Genomic DNA, 26,332 nt, shown 5'->3' on the forward strand with positions numbered 1-26,332 from the left:
ACTACCGGTTCGCAATGGGAGCGCATGCACGCTTTGCTTTTGTCCATTATCCTGATTTTATTGGTTTTGGTCAATACTGTTGAATTTAATATATTTATTAATGCTATTACATGAAATGATATTATAAAAATGCTGTGATGTTATAAAAATAAAAATGCATTGTTTTCCTTTTGTGCTCCCCATTCAAAATGATTTCCCTTCTTACCATTATATTAAATTTAGCTTTGCTACAACTTTGATTTCAAATTTTGAACGTGGAAAAATACCCATTTTGATACTTGCTATTCTAGGTTGAATCCTGCAGAAGGAATGTTTGTGTGAGAAGTAATGGAACCCAAATTAGAACTGCAGAAGATGTGCCTAAAGACTTATTGCCACCATGGATCTATGTCCTTGGTTCAAGGTATTAAAATGTACTTGCCCTGTTTTCTACCTTAAATCATAAGAATCAGTGCTGCTAAAAGTAATTATACTGGCATAATTTGGGCTATAAGATAAATGCTTATTTCCATATGAATCTAAGAAGGAAGGTTACAATGTGTATGTTTGTCTGCCTGCCTGCCTATTTTACATCTTGTCTTTCACATTAGATTTCATTTTAATCCAATATGTGGCAGTTATTTTTTGGTACTTCATTCAGGAAACTCATCCTGAAGCTGCCTGTATGTTACATGTATGCATTGCCATTCTTCTGTGTCTCTACTTTATACAGAAACAATCTCAATCTCACATAGTGTTTAGCTTGGCAAGAAGGCCATGATTTCATCAGCCTGGAGATACTGGAAGAAAAGGAGAAGTCATACAGGCATTACTGGTGAATATAGGAAGGATTCCCAAAGCCATATTTATAGTGAAGGACTGAGAAACATGTGAATCAGTCCTATGTCACATTCTTATTGATTTAATTCTATCATGAAGCAGCTTCTCTGACTTTGTTGCAAATATTGAGTAAGAGGACTCATCAGTTTATGTATCCAACTCTCCATTATTTTCTTTTTCAAATGGGAAACTGATCAGATTTAGACATTAAAGGAAGTCATGTCAACCTTTCGTATGTCTTTCTCCTCTCTATTACATTCCACTCGTATTGAATCAGTATGACGAGGAAGGGTCCTCGATTCCTTTTTCTCCCTGCTTTGCTCTGCTCTTGACTTTGGCTTAGACTGGAATTTTGTGGTTACTCCCACTATATTAGCCTGATTAGAATAATAATTCATAATATTAAAAAGGCAATAAGCGTAAAAGAAATTCAATTGTTTATCTATATGCACGTACTATAGAAGATATGGTTCTATATTTTTCTCCTATTATTATGGGAATTTCTTTTTCATAGTGAAAAATCATTCTTTTCTTAAAAGAATCCATGAGTGCCAACATTTGCAATAGAGATTATACAGTCATTGCCAAAGATGTATCAAAATTATGACAACAATAATAAGTCTCCTGCATGTATATTATTGTTAATAAGATTTTATTACACTACTGGCAGAACCTGGCACTTGGTCTACTTCTTCAAGAAAGAAAAATGTATTTTTTAAAATAACAACATTTTAACATCTAAATCTTTGAAAATATGCCTATAGGATATATTTACTCCAAAAATCTTCTAAGGAAGCTTCTGTTGGTCTTTGTTTTATTTCAGTTTCTGCATTTGCTCTTAAAAATTATAATTGCAAAGATTGCAATTATAATAAACATACACAGACACACAGACATACACATGTAGTTATGCATGTCTTTGAGATGGTACTTGCTAAGATATCAAAACACTCAAATATGAAATAGTCAGAAATCCCTTCCTGTTTGATCATCTGTTCAGTATAATGGGTCTTTTTTCATTGCCTCCCCTTACATGTCATATTATCATCAGCTGTTCTCATGTCCTAAGAGAATACTAACTACTGATCGATTGCCTGGACATGTCTGACTGTGGCCTACATATGCCCCAGGTAGTTCATTTATTTGCCACGGTGGATTTGCTAGAGTGGAATTTAATCAATAGTTAATTCATTAATTCTGGTCCTCAAGAATGTAAGGCCTTGTGCTGTAAAAAAAAAAGTAGCTATCTGGCTGGCTGGCTAGTTTTAACTGTGATTGAAATGTGACAATCACTGCAGTTGACAGCTTCAGCAAGTACTGGCATGCATATGAATTTTCCACTTCGTCCTCGGTTAAGGAAACAAATTCAAGAAGAAAATAGCAGATTGAATAAATAGGAAGATACTGTAATCAGTATCTGCCAATGAAGAGATTATTTGGTTTCTAGCAGACTGCTATAAGCAGCGCAATGCATATTCCACAAATTTTTGTAACAGTTCTTCAACAAATTGACCTTGCTTTTTAGAAATTCCTTAACAGATCAAACCTTTATTTGGGATCAGAAAAAGGGTTGCCACTTTAGGGGAATACTATAGAACCATACAAAAATAATTGCACTCACTAAATTTTATGTAGGCCTCACAGATTGCATATCAGATCTGTTACAACAGAAATGTTTAGTTTCCCCTATTAGGCTAGCAATTATCTGGTGTCAAAATGTTCTTGTGGGCACAGCTATTATCAGTTGGTGTTTATTAAAATGCATTCACTGGCTGAGAGATAGGCATCCAATTAGGACACTCAGTTATATCTGGAGCTTCTTTACACCTCTTTATGTGAAGTAAAAGGAAATGGCAAATGGTAAATAAAATGTCAATTTGCAAAAAGTGGAAGATGTTACTTGTATTTTTTTTAGACCAATATGGGCGCCTAACCCTAAGATCCAATTTGGTGTGGTGGTTAAGGCATTAGTCTAGAAACAGGAGGCTAGTCCCATGGTCAGAAACACATTCTCTTCCTTGTCCTCCAAGTCAACACTGACTTGAAGGCTCCAAAAAAAAAAAAAAAGAAAGAAAGAAAGAAAGAAAAAGAAAAAACAACCCAATCTTGAAATTAGGCTATTTTGGTGTTATAGTATCTAAAGGAATGAAAATGAATTCCTCTTTTACTCCCATTTATCTGGGAATCGAAGAGGTCCTTTTATGTTTGCTAAGAAAACAACAGTAGAAGACCTTGAAAACAAGGTGAGACAAGCAAAGTGGGTTCACAAAGGCATAAAATGTCTTGTAACACCCTTTGATTGCCTACATAAAGACATTATATTGAGGAGGAAGAGAAGGGAGGCAGGCAGTCCTGCCCACTTGTCATCTTCCTCATTCAGAGAATTTATAGGACTTAGAAGCTGACTTAAGAAAACTACAAGTCCTAAGCATAATTATCTAGAAGGAAGAACAAAATGAATTCCTCCCTTCCTCCCATTTATTTGGGAATCTAAGTGTGAATTCAACAAGATTTAACCATATGACACAGGAACCATATGCATATGTTTCCTTTGACCGCAATCCAGCACAGATCATCTATTAATTACTTTCCTTGTTTCAGAGAAACAAAAAAGCAGGGCCTCAAAATTGCCTTCCTATTTTCAACCTGATTTATGCACACTTGCATAGTAATCTGAGCACAACAGATCCTTTACCAGCATAACAGAAGATTCCTCATACCTCCCTCCATAGAAAGTCGATTCAGTGTGACTTCCTGCAGACCACACATTGATAGATTTATGCTTGTTGAGGTCAGATTTCCATCATGTCATTCTGAGTGGGAAAGAGAGAGTAGTCTGTGGGTTTATATGCAAAAGTGAAAATAATTCATTTTATAATGGGTACCATATTTTACAAGTAACTAACTTGTAAAAGTATTAATTCAATTAATGGCATGCTTTTTCCTGACCCTGCCCTTTTTTTTTTGAGTTTGGCCTCTGCAAGTAAAAATATATATTTATATATGTGTTTATGGACACAAATGAATATGCTGATATGTCACATGCATGGAGAGGAGCAGGGAAGAGAAAAGGTTTCTAGGATTGAGTTTAGCGGGACTCTGAATGTCCCATTGTCAAGGTAAGGAAGCTGGGCAATACACTGATTATTTTGTTTCAGTTTATTATAATTCAATTTAATTTTTCTTTGGGTAGATCATCTTAAATCCAGGATTGTTTTCCTTCTGGAAAATGTATCATTCAGAAAATCACATAAATACTTTCAACATTCATCTGCTATTAAATGATTTACTGTTTTCTTAAGTGAATCAAGAAGTAGAGGAAAGTAGATTTATTTGTAAACCCAGGTGTCAAAACACATCTGTGTTAGGTGTATAACATGCAACTGACATGTACATATACATTGAAACTATTTGCTCAAACTATTTTCATTTAAAATAAGCATACAAAGTTCTGATCTGTTCCCCATCTTCTCCATTCTTCTGGTGAATCTTCAAAAGATCATACATTTCATGGCAGCATACTGAGGGTTAAGATCAGGGATGTCAAACTCACGGCCCATGGGCCAGCTGCATCGCGTGCTGGCCATGTCCCCCCCCCCAGTTTAGAGAAGGGGAAAAAAGTCACAATACATCACGTGATGGCAACGTGACATCGCAAGTTTGACATCCCTGGTTAAGATTGTTATTTCTTCAGATCAAAGAAATTGATAGGATTTATAACACATTCTGTTCTGATTTATTAAACCTTAACAAATATATATTTGTGCTCATTTAATCTATTGCCTAAATGATACTGTAACACTGGGAAATTTTCCTCCTCTAATTTCATGGATTAAATATTCTGGATTTTGGTTTCAATTAGATGTTTCTCAAACACTGAATACCAGAAATGGGATAGAGAATTACCATGATTAGCTCAATAGTTGCAATCCTATTCGTTTATCACAAACTTTATATACTATATTTCCATTCAAATGTGTTGAAATTCATTTATGGGAGACCATAAATTCTAATCCAGTTTTAAGCATGAAACCAACTGGGTAACTCTGAGTTAGTTTCTTTATTTCAACTATAGAAAGAAACAGTGATTAATTTACTTCACAAACATTGCCAAGAAAACAGCATAGACATCTCCAGGCAATCACTAGGAATCAAGACTGATTCCAAAGTGGGGGAGGGGGGAGGGAGAGAGAGAGAGAAAAAATCATAGTTAATTATGGTTAGTCAAACCATAAATTAGAGTGAGATGTGAACATAAACATTAGTTTAGAAATGTACAGTCACATACTATTGCTGAACAGCATGACTAAATTCAAATATGACTGCTTTTGAGGAGAGTATGATTTCATTTTAATTCCGTCTTGTGCAAAAACATTTTAACAAAATCGGTCAAAGACCGTGATACAAAATACTTGTCATTTACCACTGGCTTATTTAGTTGCAAAATAATACACATTGAGATGGTATTTCAAATTGTAGATTCATTTTTAACGTTTAGTATCCCTTTCTTTGTTCCTTTGTTTCTTCTCTTTCACTCTTTTGTTCTTTCTTTTTATATGTTTGTCAGTAAATCATTGATATGTAAGGGGTATTTTTTCCTTTGAGTTGAATATGCAGTGAATATAAAATAGATTTCTACAGACTGTGGCATTAATTCAGTAAGTCAGATGAAGACTTCAGAATAATAATAGTGACTCTACAAGTAACCTGTGAAGTTATCCCTTCACAGTTGACATCAATTCTTCTACTACAGATTGTTATTGCTAGGTGTTCCTCTGTTTATACCTCAAGGTAGTGAAATAGTTCACTGTGTTATTTTTATTCTATAAGATGCCATTTTTATTATCTCAGCTGCTGTTTCTGAACATAAGTCTCTAACTTTAAATGAATGCTAATTTACAGTGTCACAAAGAATTCTGACAGGTACTATGTACTTGGATTATATTGCTTTCTAAAATGATCCATCCAAAGTTAGGGGATGTTAAGTTTCCCTCACAGCAGAAGAGATATAAGGATTTACTTAAATCTTAAACAAGCAAATGGAACTTAAAGAAAGTCATCTTTAGCTCATCAATGGTCACATTATAATGTTGAAGGCTGCCTTTAATAAATTTATTGTGGACAGATTGTAGCTCTACTTATTAATCTTCTAGCCATAAGGTTGTAGGATTCTCTTGTTTTTAATATTTATCCTAAAGCTCCATTCCTATTCTGGATGGGAATTCTGCCAGTTGTAGTGCCAAGCATCTGAAGCAAATTAGGTAGAAGTCTGACCTTGAGTAATTGCATGAGATCCTATTATTGTTGTTCTTGTTTCCATTTCCATTCAGTATTTTTATCCAGAGGGCATTCAAGGTATGTACAAGGGGAGGGAATTTTAACCTTTTTACTTCAGCTTCTTCACTTCTAAAATCTTTTTTTCTGTTACTGGAAACAAAAAGGATTTAAGAAAATGAAGAAGAGTGAGGAAGAGTTTTCTTGAACAAAGCATCTGCAGATAAAAAGATTTAAACCTCCTCTCCCTTGTGTGGTGGTTCAGTTCAATTCATGGCTTTACTTGTGCTTAGAGTAAATTCAGAGGTTAACTGCATTCTGTATCATTAACATTATATGCAGTTCTCCCATGAAATATCTGCAGTATGATATTATAAGGAAGGAACTATTTAATTATTTACATTTCTACTCAGGCATCTTTTGAGGAATATATTTAATGCATGTTTTGAAGACACAGAACTGGATGAATATTCAGATCTTTACAATGAATCTTGAAATCCAGCACTTATATTTCAGAACATTTAAATTACACTGATAACCAATCAGAGTCGATGTCTCCCATAAATTTGTGTTGTGAACAGCTCCTTTTGTGACCCTTCCCTGACTGAGTTATTCTCTCCCAAGCTGAGAGAAATTTGATAAAGAAAAGGGAGGAAATACAAACAGGAGGAAGAAAGTATTGGTTGAGGAATTGCAAATAGGTAGAAGAAAGTGTTGATTTTTTTAAAGAAAAAGAATACATAAGTATATCAATGACAATATATAAAATAATTTCCAATCTGCTGTACTTTGTGCTACTTATTTTAAATTCCTTTGCCTTTCCAAATCTAATTCCAAGTCCTAGAATTTTGATCCAACTTTCACTTTTTAAATTCCATGATAAATTTCTTTGACAATAAAAAAAAAGGTATCGCCAAGATAAACAGACTGTGCTAAATATTTAAATTGTTGCTAAACCTCAAGGCAAGGTAGCCTAGAGCCATTTTGCATCTTTGGAAAGATTTTGGCTATTATCTATTAATTCTTAAATACACCTAAATTTAATTTGAATGTGGCTACAAGCCTATTCATCACCCACTACTTCTCATGATTTTTCCCTGGTCTAGATTTAGAGTCCTTCCTGCTACTATAGTTCTGATGGTTGCCCAGCAAATGGACTATGTAGGATGGCCAGGTTCATCAAGAATGTATTTTGTATGTACTCCAAATGCCAGCACTATGTCTAGTGTTTAGTGCCTTTCCTGTAATGGGAAAATGTGAGATGGCTGAAACCATTGAGATGATCTTACCTGCAGATGATCAGCTTGTGCAGTTGAAAGTTTTTCCAATACTTTCTCTAAAGAAGCTGAAATCACAAGTGCTATAGTTCATGCAAGTATGGTCTTAAGTCATCAGTGTCTTCACTGAAGGAAAAAGACATGAAAGGACAAGATTGCTACAAGTCGTGTTTTTTTTATGAGAGTCAACAGAATGTCTACCAGTGCAGCTATGTCTTGCATGGCCAACAAGATTTTTTTAGTGCAGTGTTTTGTTTCTGTCAAGTATATCTATAATGTGTTAATGTTATGCTGAATTTATTAATGTAAAAATACTTGTTTGTAGAATCTGAAAGCAACTGAGGAGAGGTATTAAAGTGAGGCTGTGATTCTATTTTAAACTAAAATTTAGCACTTGATTTCTATTAAATGTCAGGGTCAATTATATATCAGAATCTTCAACTCTACCTTTCTGCCAAAGAATGAATCATAATTTAAGTGTTCTATAATGATCCTTCAGCAAAAGAGCCCCTTTAAAAAATTCAGACCCATGTAAAGCTCCCTCACATTGCAGCAAAGTTAAAAAGGACACCTGTAAGGATTTGAGTCTTAGCAGGAGCTGAAGTAAATTACAGTTGGTATTAATTGAATTATGTGTTAATTGTTTTGCTGCTTCAGATCACTTCAGATTAACTGGACATCACCAGGACAACCAAATGGCATTGTTTTAGGATATGAACTATTGCGTAAAGCTCAGCATCCCTGCCCTGATGCAAAGCAACTGTCAAAACATCAAAGTGAAGGAATTTGCCTGCTCTTGGAATGCAACATTCATGAAAACATATGTGGAAGACGATGCTGTAATCTCCAGTTTAAGGTAACACCATGTAATATGCTGGCTTTAACCATCTCCTCCTCCTCTTCCTCCTCCACTATGATACTCAACTCACTCAGGTTATAAGCCAGGGATAGCTATAAATTTCTATTTTCCAGAAACCCAATCCCATGCTCAGGAGGTGAATAACAGTCTTAGCACTACGAGGTGAGTTGCTTTATTGGAGACAAGAAAAGTATCATATAATATGGATGATCTGCCCATTACAGAACACACAAGTTAAGCACTACATATATGTCAGTTCTGGGATTTAAATTGTAAGCTTTTTTCCTCCCTCCCTTTCACATCAACAAGATTTTAGCTGGGTTTTTCCTCCAGCTTTTGCTTACAATACTTCTATCTGACTTGTGGAGTGCTAGTTTCCATCTGCCCAGCTTCAAACTTTATCCCTCTCCAGTTTATCCATTTCTAGCTTCATTGCAGCTACCTGCTACCTGCTTCCTCCTGTTGTGTGACAGTGGAGAGCATTGTACAATTCTTTCAGTTTCTACTTCTACATTGGCTGGAGCTTGAAGGGAGATTTCCCTCTCTTCAAACTTTTTTTTTATTATTATCTCCTCCTTGTATCTGGAAATCTCAGGACAGGGAGTGAATTTTCAGTTCATTTCTTTGGCTGAAATCATAAGGGTTTCCCCTCTTTTAGGTATTCTGCCTCCTCCTCATGGCACTAGACAGGAAAATGAGGCAGTTTGTATCTCTTCTACATCTTCATCAGGGGTTCACCAGTGGTGGGTTTCAAAATTTTTTACTACCGGTCCTGTGGGTGTGTCTTGGTGGGTGTGGCATGGCTTGGTGGGCGTGGCAGGGAAAGGATACTGTAAAATCTTCATTCCCACCCCACTCCAGGGGAAGGTTACTGCAATATCCCCATTTCCTCCTGATCAGCTGGGAATTGGGAGGCAGAGAATAGATGGGGGTGGGGCCAGTAAGGATTTTTACTACCAGTTCTCTGAACTACTCAAAATTTCCGCTACCGGTTCTCCAGAACTGGTCAGAACCTGCTGAAACCCACCTCTGGAGTTCACCCATTCAAAAATCCTCCCTCTCAAATTCAGCCAGGGTAGTCTCTGTGACTTTCTCATTTATATATCAATATCTCTTTCCTCTTCACCAGCTAGTCCCTCTCTCCCCCAGAGACAGAATTCCTGGCAAAAACTGAATTCAGACTGTGTGACTAGTCTGACTAGGGCTTGTGATGGAATTGTTGAAGAAACTGAAGAATCTATACTTTACCTGTTGCTTCCCCTGATCTTTCCATGTCTGGTTTATCTTTCTGGTTTATCTTACACATCTGCACTGCTGAATGGGAACAAGCCCACTATTGATTTTTATTTATAGCATAGCAATGCTATAAATGGTACCTGACCGCATTATGCAGATCCATTTCCAAAAATATTATGCTTCCTTTATTGTGCTGCTGTAAAAATGAAAAGAGATAACTAGGGAGTATATTCTCTAGTGCATTTTTGTCTTTTTTTTAATCATTTATCACAATCTAGATAGAAAATATTAACTTATTGGGACGGTTAAATTCTTTTTGGGGTACTTGGTTGATTGACTGATTTGATGCTACTTTACAGCAAATCCATTTAGTTTTATCTATAAGTGGGTGGTTGTTTATGTGCTAATGATGAGCATCTCTGAATGAGGCCTATCATGATTTGTCAGAAATATTTTAAATTTACGGTCATTTGCAGATTAATGTTTATGTTAGTTGCAAGTTAAGAGTTGGATCAATACTGCAGTCAGAACAGTAGAAGCCTATACATTTTTTATTGACAAATGAGGTAGAAAACTCTTAGTCTGAAGGTAAGATTTAATATAATAAAATAATGTCCCTATTTGTTAGCAGCAGCATCACACATGTAGTGACAGTGTGTATTCATAAGATTTGTTGTCAGACAAAGCATCAATTAGGAAAGTGAATTATCTCAGTGATTCAAACGAAAATATAAATTATGCTGGCTGACATAACCTTAACCACAAAGTCTGTGGGATGATGGATCAGTCCAGGCAGTGTTTACCACATCCCCTTAAAATGAATATTTGCTTATGGTATATTTTTTTTCTCTTTTAAGATTACAGAACAAAGTAAAATATATTGTACAACTTAGGTACCAAATAAGTTGTACAATATATTTACTTTGTTCTATAATCTCTAAAACTATCTTAAGCAGTCACTAAGGTAGATTTTCTCATATACAAGTATGTTTTGAGGCTTGAAAATCCTGTTTGTCATTTAATGATAATTGAGTTTTAATATATATCCCTTCCTCTCTATTAGTCCAATAAATCAAGGCCTTATTCTACCATCCTGCTTTTCATAAGCCACCCAGCCAACCGTGCACTGAGGGAAATATGATCCCCAAAGTCAATTACCTGGAAGAAGGAGGTTTCCAGACTCAGTGGCCATGATGGACAAGTTAATCAACTTGAAATAAGACAAGTTTCTGCTTATTTTCTTGACTTTAGTATTATAATAACACTATGCTGACTATATACTCTATATTGTCTTCACATACTTATGGTAAGAATCTGTAGACTGGTTCACAAGTACTTTTCAGTGAAAGGATTTCTGCAAAAGGATTCTTTTGTATACACTATTTTTCACTGGATTTTATTTTAGCAGAACCGGGATGTTAATCAGGGTTACTATAGCCGTGGATATCCTGTTTTGGGCCAAAGGCCTCCATATTGGGGTTATTATTAGTATTAGTATTAGTATTAGTATTAGTATTAGTATTAGTATTGTTGTTGTTGTTGTTGTTGTTGTTGTTGTTGTTGTGATGATGATGATGATGATGATGATGATGATGATGATGATTTCAAGAATAAATCATATTCATTGATCCTTAGATTGTTCATTATTTTCCTTTGCAAATGAAACATAACAGTAAATTTTAAAAAGCTGAATTTTATGTATTCAATTTATATGGCTGCCCATTTTAACCAATGACCCTGGGTCATGAACAATTTTTTTAAAAAATAAAACAATTAAAATAACATAAAAATTAAATATTACTACCAGAGAATAAATCATGCATCATAATTGCTAAAACAACCAAGGAATGGCTCCCTGCACATACTCATATGTGCATAACATAACAAAATAACAAAAAACATAACAAAAAAACAAAAAAACAAGATAACAAAAAGCCAAAGACATCAGCTGGATTTGGGTTTGGGGTTTTTTTTGTCTTTGTTATCAACGATTATTAAGTCTGGGGTGTTATGTGTCACATGTTTATCTGTTTGAATTCTAAAGTTCCAGAGCAATTTCATTTCATTTCTTCATTTTTTATTACTTTTTCTATTTTGTAGTCCCAGCAGTTTTAACTTGCAAATAGTGTTTCTTGCAGATATTCCAATGCATCATTGTTGCTACTTTGTCATGCCATTGTTCCTAATCAGTCTTATGCGATCTTCTTGCAGCAGCTAACTAGGTGGTCCACACTTTCTTTGCAGAAGTGGCATTTGCTGTCCGTAGCTATCTTCTCAATTCTAGCTTTGTATGCCTTTGTTCTTTGTTTTTGATGTTTGCTATCTGTGGTCCAACTAGTTCAGTATTGTTAACATAAGAATCAATACAATGACAAACAGTAGTGGTGACAGTAAGTCACCTTGAAAACTTCTCTCTTGATATTAACTCCTCTCAGTGTATCACCATGAACCAGAAACTTTGTCTTCCATTGTGCCATTGAACTTGCACAAAGCATCTGTTGTTTCTATTGACTCCTATTATTTTAATTTACAACCTATTATTTATTTTATTGGCTTTTTATATTTGTAAGCCGCCCAGAGTCACTGAGAGTGAGTTGGGTGGCCATATAAATTTTCTTAAATAAATAAATATCATTTCTCCATATTTTTCCTACTGTTTCTCATTCAGTTTGATGAAAGAGGGTTTTCCTAGAAGATGTTTTCCCAAAATGAAGAGAATGTCTGAATGCAAGGAATGCTGAAATTCAGCAAAGAATGCTGAAATTCTTTGTGATAATTTAATTATGGAGTGACCAAGCTATACATTTCAAAGGAAGCTATCAGAATGGAACTTCTATTTTATTTTATTTTTCTACATTAATAATCTTTAAGCAGCTTAGGAAGCTTCAAATTTAGAGAAATGATAATACAATGATTTGTATTCAACTCTTCTGCCTAGTAGAATATATACCTCTCATATTAAAATGAAGTTCAAAAACAGCACAATAGATGGCCAATATCACTTTTATAAATCCCATTCTCCTGGTTGGACCAGCCCATGGAGGACTGTATCCTAAGAATAAGGCATAATATATATAAAAAAAACCTTTAGAGGATCTGAAAGGCAGATTGTAGGACAAAATTAATTTTATTCTAATTCTCTTACGTACAAACTACTATCAACTATTTTAACTAATAGGCAACTTGGTCTGATTGGGATCAGATGCTACAAAATGTTTTGCAGAATCATGGTAAACTTTTTCATTTGCAGACTCATCTAAGGGAGACCTTTTTTTCTCTTATTCCATCTTATTTTGAAATCAAATTATACAAACTATACTGATGCTGATGAGAACATAGAAAATAATTAGGAAAAAGCAGTATTTTTAATTGGATGGCTTAGGAAAGCAGATATATATGTCTGATTACACCATCCTAAATTGCCATCCCTAAATAAAAGATGATGAGATAATACAGGCCTAATAAGAACCCTGGCTGGCTGGTATACACTTAAATATAAGAGGATGAGATAATGATGATCATTACCAATTTCAGTAGTTGGCTTTTGGGGGGGAATATGACATAATCCTGATAGTTCTTAAATACATTTTGTTTTATGGGCTGATAATGCATATCCTCTGGGCTTCAGACCAATACAAATAGGATCTGTCCTAAAATGCTGCCAAAAATGCTATTTTGTAATTTACAGCCTGTTGCAAAGGATGTTGGGGAGCTACATAACAGTTCAAAGATACAAATGGGAGACTGGCTGAATCACGTAGTTTCAAGGGTATGCTGAGTGTAAGTAAATTGTAAGCTGTTTAAGAGGTACATAATGGGCAAATAATATCAATGGGATCTTGCCTCAGAAAAATCATTGAGTTGATGACAAGAAGTTTTACTGGGGAAGAGATAGCTCAGAAGGATTTGAAAATTTAAAGCACTTTTGACATTTAAGATAATTGTTCAAAGAGCAGTATAAATTGAAGCCTTGGTCCTTTCCTGAACACTAATTTCTCATCACTGAATAGCAATACTATTACTGCTGCTGCTGCTGCTGCTATTTCTCTTGTTCCTCATAATAGAAATAATAATCCCATATTTCTATCCAGAAGATCATAAAGCACCCTTCAATACAAAAATGCAAACTATTCAAACAAATAAAAATTGTTAAAATACATGCATAAATCTAAAAGTAATACTGATTAAAGAACTGTTTTAATTTCCCTTCCTTTTAATGCTAAATGAGAAACCAGTGATTATAAGTAGGAGGGTTGGCAGAAAATAGGAAAACAGCAAGAAACCAGCCAAGCATTTGACACTGGCCAGCTGATCAGTTGGCCAATAGAAAAATAGTTGACTGTGTGCATTTCATTGTTTATAGTCAGAAAGCATCTGCAGTCATAGCATACAAATATACATGATATAGGATGGCAATAGGCATAACTGGGCTATAAAAAGTCCAGGTGACCACTAAATGATAATAAAATGTTTTCTGTATCTCTTTGCTGCCATCTAGTGGTCATCTGAATTTTGCAGCCGATATGCTTGTTATGGCAATAACCCTACTGCCAGGGGTTCTGAAGCCCTTTATACTGCAAACTCATGTTTTCCCGCTGTTTTTTTGTTACTAACAGTGGCTAAGACAAAAATCAGTTCTGCAGTTTGAAAGGCTTCTTTGCTCCTCTGCAATTTATCTGTGTCAAAGGAGGTCTGGCAAAACTATTCCCAAATTACATTGGAGAAGTATGTTTCGTGTCTAACTAACCCATTCAAATTGTAAAACAGATTTAGGCTAATTGAAAAGCTGCAAATGCAGTCTGCATTCAAAAGTACTCAAAAACTGCGGTTTGGATCCAGGTTATGTTTTCTGAGCATGGAAATGTGTCTGTATGCAGAAAACGGGAAATACACTGGATCGTTTCTGCCAAGGAATGAGTGATTTTCACAACCTGGTGAAATAATTTCCTAAAACCACCCACCTCTATGGATGACATATACATACAAAAGGACAAAGCTTGCACTGTGGCAATGCAATGCTGCTTTCATCATTTTCCCTCTTGCACCAACTCCCCCTGGAAGACACCTTCATGTTAGAAAGAATGTGGGAAATTATTGCCTTTGCACCGAGTAGAGAATTTTCCAAATGTTAAGGCATGGCTCTGAATTATAATTTATCAAAATTAGCAAAGCTGATATATTTTAGGTCCATCTCTTATTTTTAAGCAATACTTTTGCCTTTTAATTTATTTATTTATTTACTAAACATTATTTTGATACCCATGTATAAAGGTAAAGGTAAAGGTTCCCCTCACACCTATGTGCTACCTGTTTTCCCCAAAATAACACATCCCCTGATAATAAGCCCAATCAGGCTTTTGAGTGCATGGCAATAAGGCCAAGCGCTTACTTCAGGGTTCAAAAAAATATAAGACAAGGTTATTTTCGGGGAAACATGGTAGTCATTCCCAATTCTAGGGGGCGGTGCTCATTTCCATTTCAAAGCTGAAGAGCTGCGCTGTCCGAAGACATCTCCGTCTTCCATGGTCATGTGGCCGGCATGACTAAACGCCAAAGGCGCATGGAACACTGTTACCTTCCCACAAAAGGTGGTCCCTATTTTTCTACTTGCATTTTTTATGTGCTTTCAAACTGCTAGGTTGGCAGAAGCTGGGACAAATAACAGGAGCTCACCCCATTACGCAGCACTTCCCCATGTATAGAGGAAGCAATAAAATATATGGATTGTTTTCATTTAATGATTAACTACTTTAAAAGGTTGGCTTCATAACCAGTGTGAATTTCTGTAATTTTCTTTATCTTCTGTTCACTCCGATTTTTAGCTTCTCACTTGTTTAAAAGTAATTGCAGCAAGAAAAATGAATGTCACAGTATTACTGATATGCTCAGAAGAACTCAGTGGGACTAATCACATGAATAGCATTAGTGCCTAAAGGAATAACAGTACCCTAACAAGCTTGTCTATGAACTGGGTAGTAGCTTTCCACTAATAATGTTGCACTCTCATCTGTCAGTGTTTAGATAAATATTTTATTCTACCGTAGACTTTCATTAAACTTATGAGCTGATGCCTGTTATGTGAGGTAGAGATACAGAAGACTGTACTTAAGAATTTGTTCTCTGGACTCTTCTGGAACAGGACTTAAATAAATAATCAAGTGGATATCAAAATAGAAATACATGGGATGGTGGGAGGAAACGTAATAAAACTGAAGAGAGAATCACACTATATTTCTCTTTTCTGTTACAAAACTAGTTCTTGATCTTCCTTCTGTAATACATCAGAGAACTATTCAGAAGTCATACTGGGAGTGCAACATAGGTACTTCCCCTTTTTGCCACATTATCTAAATCTTAATGAACTCTGATGATTTAGAGTATCTCAACCTGCTGCACCATTCTAAGCTATATCTGGTATATAGTGACCAATGAGGTCCTCCAAAGGTGAGGAAGAAATATATCTCAGTAAAGCCAGTTGACAGTTGCATCTGAAGAGGGATCTGGAGATGTAGCCTTTTCTCCCATTTATAGACCACAATTTGGTTTAAAGATACCCAGTAGTCTAATCAAAAGCAAAATGTCAATGGCCATGGTGTTTTTAGCAGCTTGCCAATTTTTTGACCAAGTTAGGAAAATTGGTTCCATAGAATACTAGCTTTAAAATATATATATCTAAATTTAGGATTTTACTTTGTTTTACAGGTCTGTGAAGGTTGTAAATGCAAGGATTTGTCATAAAGCTCCTTTATATTACCGTCATAACTGCAAACGATCACTAAACAATGCAGTTCCTAAATGAGGACTACCTCTAAAACTACCTTAGTGATAATATTTTTATGAAATTAACAAAATTAAGAACATTTAGAAATATAGAAGATGAAGAAAATTAATCAAAATTCATTAATAAGTACTAATACTATTGTCTAATACTGTGGATTAGACAACTACTAGATAACTAACTAGCAGCTTACAAATATGGTTTTGCATTTGTGGAAAGTGTTCTCTTTAGAGAAGTTCTCTTATTACTGCAATCTTTTATAAATACCTTCCCAGTCTTCATGACAATCATTTTCTTGTCATTGTTATATTTTCTTTTAAAAGTGCTTTATTTTACACTATAGAATTAAAATAATTTTGCTTACTTTTTTGAGGTATAGATTGTTCAGATGTCTCTTTTTTGTTGTACAGAGTGGGAAAGAATAGTGTAATGATTTCGCCATTGCACCAAAAGCTTAAACTCTGCTGAGAGAAGTTTCATATTTATAAAAATCTGATCAAGAGCCAATTCTTTTATCAATGCATTAAATAGATTATCATATATTTCCTAGTGAAATGGCAGAGCAATCTCAAGTGGTCCAAAATTGAATGTTCATGTGGGGTAGACATATATCTGATCAAACTGTCCTTCAGATTATAACATCTTCCAAATAGTCTTGCATGTCTCTACCGCCACATGATGCACCTGGCAGTCACATTCAGGAATTACAAGAATGCACGGAGATCCTTCTTGGCATTCCAATCCTTCCTTCCTTCCTTCCTTCCTTCCTTCCTTCCTTCCTTCCTTCCTTCCTTCCTTCCTTCCTTCCATTTTCTTTCTTTCTTTCTTTCTTTCTTTTTCCTATTCTATACAACTTGGGCTTGTATGGGGGCTGTTGTTTGTGACTATAAGAAAATTCACATTCTCTGCTGAATTTTGGAAAACAATCTGCCTGAAATAGCTAGCAAGCCCATAGATTTAAATTTATCATTGATGTATTTGTGAGATTATGCTTCTTAGCCATACGTTTATTCATTGTGCTCTACCCAAGATTTATTGTAAATGTTGATAAATTCAATGTGATTTTATAGCTAGGTAAATTATCTATACATTTTATTGATGATTTGATCAGTTTCCTTTGTTAGACTTCTGCTAAACAATAAGAATTCAGGGATGCTTGGTGCTCTCTGAACTTGGCTGTTTTCTTGCAGATGTTTCATTATCCAAAGTTTGTAACATCATCAATGCTGAATAAGAATTCAGTTGTAATGGATTTGTGGATTTATATATGTGCTGTTGATATTGTTCTATCAGGAAACACTTTATGCTTTAACCTATATCTGTTTTATTTTTCAAATTTAGATATGTTGCAATGGGAATCAGTACAATATTTCAAGTTTCCAATGCTGTGAGGACAAGTATCTTTCATTTCTTCTGAATGTATCAAGTGCTTGTTGTGGAGGTCAGAGGTATACAGTGGAACCAGAGTATCAGTATTGTGGTAACTATTCTACACGGATATTCACAGGTATGAAGCATTTCACAGATATTAAGTCATATAGTAGCAGCCTTTAATAAGAAATATAGGTCTGACTTTAAGCATGAATTAATGGGCTTCGTATTCACTTTCAGAATGAGAAATGGAAAGCCGCTAAGAAAGCATTCTGTTCCACTATTACAGTGTTAAATCAGTTAACCAAAAAATTCTACTACTTATCTACATTTGTTACCTAAATAATTTTACATATCAATGAATATGTGAGAAGACCTGAGGGTATTAGAGTTGGCAGTGCATTGACTGAAATTGGAATCCATACTGAGTCAAGTACTTTGCTATGTAATCAATAGGTGACTTCATTCTAGATGTAGACTTGACCTGCTAGTAGAATGAGACTAGTTGAGGAACAAAGAACACACAGTTATCCCATGCTAAAGAAAATGAGCTGGTCCAGTTTATCAAGTCCTAGAAATATAAAAATATATAAGGAAGCTATTAATCAAACAGGCATGCTTATGTTGGGGTTTTTTTTAGAAATCAAATGGAGGTGATTGTCTTTGACTTCTTCCAAAATATTTTCCCCAGTCTAGTCTGTAGCTCTTATCTTACCTAGCCAACTCCTATCCATATTGCCTAGTTTATCAGGTCAATCAGGCTGTCTGGGTACTGCCACCTATTTTGATTCTTACAAATATATTACATTGCTTCAGAAAACATATGAAGAATCATTGCAGGAATTGGGCACATCTAGTTTAAGGGAAAAAAAAGGACTAGGGGTGACATGATAGCAGTGTGCCAATATCTAAGAGGCTGCTACAAAGAAGAGGGGGCCAACCCATTCTCCAAAGCACCTGAAGGCAGGACAAGAAGCAATGGATGGAAACTAATTAAGGAGAGAAGCAACCTAAGATACAGGAGAAATTTCCTGACAGTTAGAACAATTAATTAGTGCAACAACTTGCCTTCAGAAGTTGTGAATGCTCCAACATTGGAAGTTTGTAAAACGAGATGGTACAATCATTTGTGTGAAATGGTATAGGCCAGTGATGGCTAACCTTTTTGCCACCATGTGCCAAAAGTGGGGGGAGCACGGGTGGGCACACACACACGTGCCTATACCCATAATGCAATGCCCCACACACACCCCATGCCTGCGCATGCATGCATGACCCCCCCCGCTCCCCCCACACATGCACAACAACCCCCCACACATGAACACATAACCCCCGGAGGCCTGTTTTAGGCAGGCTTCCCTGAAGCCTCTTGGGACCAAAAACGGGCCACGGGGGGGCACACCGTACCCCCCTGTGGCCTGTTTTGGCATGGGGGTGCACTGCTCCCCCGTGCTCCCCCAACCCCCACACATGGATGCAAGACCCCCCACCCCCACGCATGCACGCAAGACCCCTTCCTGCCACTGCGCATGTGCACAAGATCCCCTGCACAAGCGCACGTGTGTCCCGCATGCACCCCGCCCCTGCACCAGAGACCCAAAAATCAACTGGCCAGCGGGACACACACACACATGCGTAGTGGAGCTGAGCTGGGCAATGGCTCATGTGCCCACAGAGAGGGCTCTGCGTGCCACCTGTGGCACGCGTGCCATAGTTTCACCATCACGGGTATAGGGCCTCCTGCTTGATCAGGGGGTTGGACTGGAAGACCTCCAAGGTTTCTTCCAACTCTGTTCTTCTGCTATTGTGTTATTTCTGATTAAAATGCATTGTGATTGTTCACATGACAAATCAGAACTCCTTGGGGGCAAATGGGGCCAATTGGTTTTTTATAGAGTGCATTCTGAGTGTTCAAACAAAAATAGCTTCATGGGGGAATGGTTTGCCTACTCATAAAAGGGCTGCCAGGAGGCCCATTGCCAGTTATAGAACACCTATTTGCCAGAAGGCAAACTGAAGGGAAATCTCTCCTCCCCCCCCCCCTTGGTTTTTGCTCCTCAGGATACTTGTTGCCATAACAGTTTATCTTGGCTGTGTTGAGAGGCAGATATACATACAGTAGTTCCAAAGAAAACACTGGCTATTGTTTTTATTTCCCTCAAATGCTTCTGAGACCCTATTTGGATCCAAAGATATTCATCAAAATCACAGTGCCCTTTAAAAGGTTAATTATTTTTTAATTAAAGTCAGGGACGTATGGAGCCAAGGAAGCTATCCACAGTCTATTGGCCCTTACCGATACCATGTTGCCTAAGATGCTGGGATATTTATCAATGCAAATTTAAGCTTGCTTTGAGCATCTTTTGATTTAATTTTTTTTCACGTTGATTACAGGCTACATGTTTATAAGGAATAAGTCTGGTAGCTCAAGGAAAGCTTTTTCCTGGATAGTTAATGCATACATCTCTTTGTAGGCAATTGTGAGGTCAGGAGCTAAATTGACTGCATTACCCATGGTTTGGCACACATTGTGTGTGCTCAGAAGGACTTTGAATTTCTGCCAAGCTATGCAGCACATCCTAAATTCAATGCATTCAGAAGTCATTCATATATCACAATATTAGAATGTCTCCCATTATGTCATCCCCCAAAAAATGATATCCCAAGGAACTAGAGGAGACGCTTTGGTCAGTCTCATTAATCTCAGTGTTCTAAAAGAAGATGATTATTTATCTGAGCTCTAGACCTTTCCAGTGATTTCTGTTAACACACTTAGTGCTGTTTACAAAGGCAAGTAAAGCACAGCGACACAAAACATATTGCTCTTAACAGCAACAACAACAAATAGAGCAAGCAGTTGTCAATACTAGGCAATGGTTATTTTGTGTTTTTGTTACTTTTGTTTCCTGGAAAGAAACTCTTGTTTATTTTCTTCTCCTTCATTTTCCATGTATGGCTAACAAAAACAATACTGGTCACTTTCTGTGTGTATATATATATACAAACACACACAAAGAGAAAGAGACTCTGATTACCCCAAGGAAAATGTTAATGTGGGTCATTTTTTGATAAGGATAACAATTAACTAGGAAGACTCTTGGTTGTATTCAGAGCTTGGCTTGGAATGGATTCCATTTTGAGAGGTTAATGAGAAGGTTACTAATTCTTTATGTCTTATGTCTAATGGTCCTTTTATAAAACAATACAAAGGAATCTGTATTATTTCCAAGTGGTGTAACTTGAAGGCCTTCAAAATTAGATTGAGTAAAATGTGGAAAAGTGGTTAAGTATCTCAACAGATTATATCTCTTTTACTCCTTCTGATTGTTCTTATCATTTTTATTATTCATTTTATTTTATAAAGATTTATGCATGCCACTCTTTGCATGCATGTTTTCAAAATGTTATTTGGCCAGTTTGAAATGATATAAGACATGTATTTGCATTTTGCGAGTCAGGCAAAGCATAGTAATGTTATCAGTATATGGAGAGCAGAAAATATAGTTATGAATCCTCAAGCAGAGATGGGTTGCGATGAATGTGATAAAATTAATAGTATTAGCATTCAAGCATCATAATTTCTCTCCCTGCTGCATTGTGGAGAATGCAAACAATGTTCTTCCATGAGTGTTGTGTCAGAACATGGAAGACGGCTTTTTCCATATGAAATTGCATATACTCATCAAAGAAGACAGCTTTTTTAGAAGTTCTGCAATTGAATCTCCAGGCTGATTATTAAGTGTAGGAGAGATTTAAACGCAGGTAGTGAAGAAAATATTTTAAGTGGCAATAACTGAAAGACAACCAGGACATATCTGACAAAGAGATGTATAACCTTGAAAGTGTCTACAACAGTAATCTTTTTTTAAAAAATATTATTGTTTTCCAGAGAGATCTATAAATAGAAGAATAGAGGAGTTAATACAAGAAGGTAATACAGTCTTACGTCTGCAGCACACCTAATTCAATGCAATATAGCCAAATACTTTTGATCTAAGTTGTGTCATCCAACCTCTGTCTCTTATCTATCCTACTAAGCTTGTGAAGTTTTTAAACTGCAATTTTTATGTTACATCATTAATTTCTATATACTTTGATGTTAAATGACATTGTAGGAGGACAGCTTTGTTAGTCTATGATAACCAAAAAGGTGAAAGAGTCTGGGTGTACCTTTTCAGTTTAACACATTTTATTGAAAAGAATAAGCTTTTTGTGAGCTACCTAGATTGCCTGCAATCCCCCCACATTTTCACCAATACTACCAGGTCCCAACAGCTTCCTATACAGGTTTAATTGCACCTTCACATAAACTTCCTCAAAACTGATATGTGCTATCATCTGCCATCAATGCCTCACTGGATTCTACATAGAACAAACAGGCCAAACAGGCTTAGAAAAGTTGGACATTATCATTCAAAACAAGGATAAAGTAATGCCAGAACATTTCTACCTCTCAGGACACTCCATTACAGATGTCAAAGTAACCACTTTTGGGGAGGTGTGTGTGTGTGTGTGTGTGTTTACCAGCACAATTTAGTAAGATATTGTTGAATTTACATTCTTCTAAAAATTCCATTCTTAGAATATGTCAACAAGCACAGTGTTCTGCCCCAGCTTCGGATTCCCAGAGAATGTGACACACACCAAGCTTCTCAAACACTGTTTAATTCCAAACAAACCCCTTTTAAGAATGCAGGCTTCCCGTGCAAAGGGTCCTTATCAAAGTTATTAAGAACAAAGTCCGACAAAGGTTGGCAACCAGCCCAGAAAACCAGATATGAGAAGTCGCTCGCTCTCCAAGATGCTCTGTAGTAATGAGACGTTCTTTCTAGCAAGAAAGCACTAGCTGCGTGCAACTTAAATAGGCTAAGGGAGTGGCCAATTATCCTCAAGCCCTACTTTCAAGTAGACTTCCTCCTCCTGAATAGCCACTCCTGCCTTTTGGCAGCCCTGTGTGCCCGAGCATTGAGGAGAGGCTCCTCCACTTCGCTCTCTCCACTGGAAGGAGCCTCTGGAGGTTCTGAAGGCCCTGGCTGAGTCTCTGCCTCTGGCATCACATCCTCTTCAGCCTCCTCGCTGTCCGATGCGAGCGCTGGCTGTACAGGCTGCTGGCGCGATACCACACCAGCCTCCTCTTCATCAGGATCAGCCATGATCCGCGCGGGCCGCTAGTGGGCCACAACACACAATGCATTTATAATACATTACATTTCTCAATTGATAAAATACTTGTAGTCTGTCTTACAAGTACTCTATATAACCATATTGTCTTCTGTCTTTCCCTCCCTTCCTCCCCCCCAAATGCTTCATCCCTATTTAAATCCAACATCAGTTTATCTAGCCCATGCTTTTGATGAAGTCAATTGGAACTCACAAAAATCTATGCTTTTCAATAAAATATATTGGTATGAAAAGTTGTTATACCTGACTCCTGATATTTTATGACTTACTCTGGAAACAACATTATCCTACTTGCTATCTCCAAGAATAAATAATAAAAAATTAGATAATTTTCACTGTCTTTTATCAATAAAAATCTATGTTATCTTTAAATCAACGAAAGTGTGCTACACAAATGAAAAACTAAACTGAGTCTCTGTTGTAATTGAAAACTCTTACTTCTGGCGCATTCCTTTGTCAGGAAACCAGATTTGTTGTGGTGGGTCACTGCATAATGGCTTCAGCAATATTGTGGTGGGCAAATAGAAAACAGTCATACAACATGTTTCAAAATACAATTTTAAGTAAGGTACAACTCTCTATATCATCTTGCAACAACTTACATTTGATTTTTTTTTTTAACCTTGCAATACAAATTTGGAAATACATTTCTTCCTTTGTTTAAAAGATAAATCAGTTGACAATATTGATATAGTTTGAAATAAAAATAACATTCTGGGTACGACATGCATCTTGGTAAGTGAAATTCTACCCAATAGCCACAACTGTAATTTGTCCCACATTGCTAACTCTTTTTTTAATGTCATCCCATATTTTAACATTATTATGAAGCAATTTCCTATTGATCAGTGTGAACTCTAGATATTTAACCATCTTCTTTATGTTGAAACCAGTTTTCTTCATCAAAATCTCTTGGTCTTATATAGACATATTTTTAAGCACCATCTTTGTCTTTGGTTTATTAATTTTAAACTAGCTAATATAGTGCCAAAATCTTTCTCCATTAAGTGGTTTATATCATTCTGGGACTCCGGTAATATCAAAATTAAATTTTAGGGAAATGCCCTCAATTTATGATCATTTTTTTTGGTCATATAGAGAGAATGAATCTGATTAAGCAGAAGAAATCACAACAATCAAGCAGATGGGAAAAAGAGGAAAGTTAATATGAAAAAGGACTCAGTTCCAACTCATTTCAAGAAATAGTAGATACAACCACCTTTTTAAGGATCTAACAGCAAAATAAATACATGAAGAAAGGGTGAAAGGGAAGACTGTGAAAGTTAGAAAGTGATGAATTTGGTGGAATTCAAAAAGAAAGAAGTGAAAAATGTAAAGAACAAAATGCATGAATAAAGCTGAATATGGAAGGATGCTTTACAGGGATAGAAAGTTATGGAATTTCCTTCCTTCCTTCCTTCCTTCCTTCCTTCCTTCCTTCCTTCCTTCCTTCCTTCCTTCCTTCTGTCTTTCTGTCTGTCTGTCTGTCTTTGTTTGTTTGTTTCCCTCCCGCCCTCTCCCTCTCTCTCTCTCCTTTAATTATTTTTGCTTGTTCTTGTTTTGAGCTTTGCATAATACCACTTATCCTAAAAGGCTAAATTTTGGTTGGTATATGTATATATAAATAACTTTTTCAATAAATTAATGATAGTACCATAGAAGAAAAATATTTCCCTTCTCTCCTGACAAACAAAGCCTAAACTGGGGCTGGTCTTCTGTCATTGACCTTATGTGAAACATTCAGTGTTTCAGCTCAGAAGAACACGGGAAACATTATCTTATATTTTTTTTCTGAAGTCTATCCCTTTTAAAGCAGCACAATGAGTGGCTGCCACTGGAAAGCATTGCTTCATAAAACATCTCTTTATGTACTTTATTACTTAAACTCTTTTTATTTGCCTGCAGGAGCCCTTTAACAAAATCACATTGAATTGACTTTCTCACACCAAATCAAATCTCCCTGGTCCCAGTACAGTTGTCTTTGTCAATATGTATTTTATAAATGGAGTGAATTAACAGATGCGCTTGGAAAAGAACTGCTGGGGTAGCGTTTATGTTTTTACTGCTCTCTCTGGGCAAAATGAGTTGTGTGGGAGTGTAATACAGGTACCTTGGGATCAAAGACGTGTTCTTCATTTCATTGCGTGTTTACACAGATTAAATGCATAGGCTCTGTACAAGCATGGATTTTAAAGTTTTGCTTTAAGTATCCCCCCCCTCCAGCTTTTATATATATTATATATGAAACGTAACAATATTACATTATTATGCATATCCTGCCTGAAGTAGCCAACTAAAAACAATAAGGCTGTAATTTATGCATGCTCGCTAGGATTAAGCCCCATTGAACTCTGTAGGCCTCACAGCTCATTAGGCCTGGATATGATTGGGCAGCAAATGTTTTAATTCCCCTGATGTCACTGAACTGCAGCATCCCACACCATTTGCCATTTTGGTTGGAGGTTGTCATTAGTGACACCTCAAAGGTCATCACTGTCTTGATTAAATTATTTATTTTAAAAATATGACTATTTAGATATATTCCACTCTAAATTGCCATGCTCTGCAGTAATCCTAAATGCACATTACTGAAGCAAACATCGACTTTTCTTCTTCTTTTCTCTTTCCTTTCTTCCCCTCATGGATGGTTTTTTTTTTGTTGTTGTAAAATTGTAAAGTCCTCAAGATAACACATATTGTTGCTTCCATAGTCACAAAAAGCAATTTTCTTCAGTTGCTCTGTGTAAAAAAAGTAAAGAGCAACGTTGTTTTACCCAAGCATAGCACTTTCTGCTTTTGAAACAACCTCTGATAGTTTCACCATCCACTGATTCCTCCTATACATGCAAAGTTGCAATTGATTCTCTCTCTCATCAGCATGCTGTGCTCATTTTTTTCCAAATGTGAAGACCTTTGCCTCCATTGGTAATTAGTAATGAGATGTCCCACTTTCATGTCTACATGGCTAACATTTATCAGATCAGGCTGGTAGAGGCTGGTAGCTACTACTCAGCATTTGGTTACATTCACCCCTTCTTTTTAATTGATGAGAAGCTACATCTTTCTTTACTCATAGTTTTATTTTAGCTTAATGTTATTATCTTTTTAAGGGGTAGGAGAGATCATCTTCAGAATAGGTACTTGTAGGAAATAATGCAAGTGATATAGGGCGCAAGACAGGGGTGGGTTCTACTTACCTTTACTACCGGTTTGCAACGGAGCCATGCGTGCGCATTTCTGCGCATGTGCAGAAGCTTCCTGATGACATTGGGATCGGTGGGCGGAGCCTCCTGCTGGTTTTACTACTGGTTCTATAGAACTGGTCCTAACCGGGGGCAACCCACCACTGGTGCAAGACTACAATAGTTTTTTTTTTCTCTCTACATAAATAATATAAAGAAGGAAGAGAAGATGATACTGTTATCTGACATATTCTTCTAAAGAATTCATTTTCCATGTATATAGAATATACAGCTCTTTAAAATTTGTACAAGTGTACAAGAACTCCTTGAAGTATGTCTGACATTTTTTCAGTGT

At 36.2% G+C, this 26,332-nt stretch overlaps 1 protein-coding gene across 1 annotated transcript in view; it reads left to right on the forward strand.

Annotated features, from left to right (window-relative positions):
* The window catches only part of USH2A (usherin), a 458,447-nt gene that overhangs the window by 320,652 nt on the left and 111,463 nt on the right, over positions 1-26,332 (forward strand). Inside the window, exons 45-47 of the mRNA XM_087891378.1 lie at positions 291-403; positions 8,028-8,226; positions 17,585-17,750. Of these exons, the coding sequence (XP_087747504.1) occupies positions 291-403; positions 8,028-8,226; positions 17,585-17,750 (478 nt within the window). The remainder of the gene's footprint in view (positions 1-290; positions 404-8,027; positions 8,227-17,584; positions 17,751-26,332) is intronic.

This window comes from Pantherophis guttatus, chromosome 1, assembly GCF_059756535.1.
Source record: "Pantherophis guttatus breed Tessera chromosome 1, ASM5975653v1, whole genome shotgun sequence".
Classification (NCBI taxonomy): domain Eukaryota; kingdom Metazoa; phylum Chordata; class Lepidosauria; order Squamata; family Colubridae; genus Pantherophis; species Pantherophis guttatus.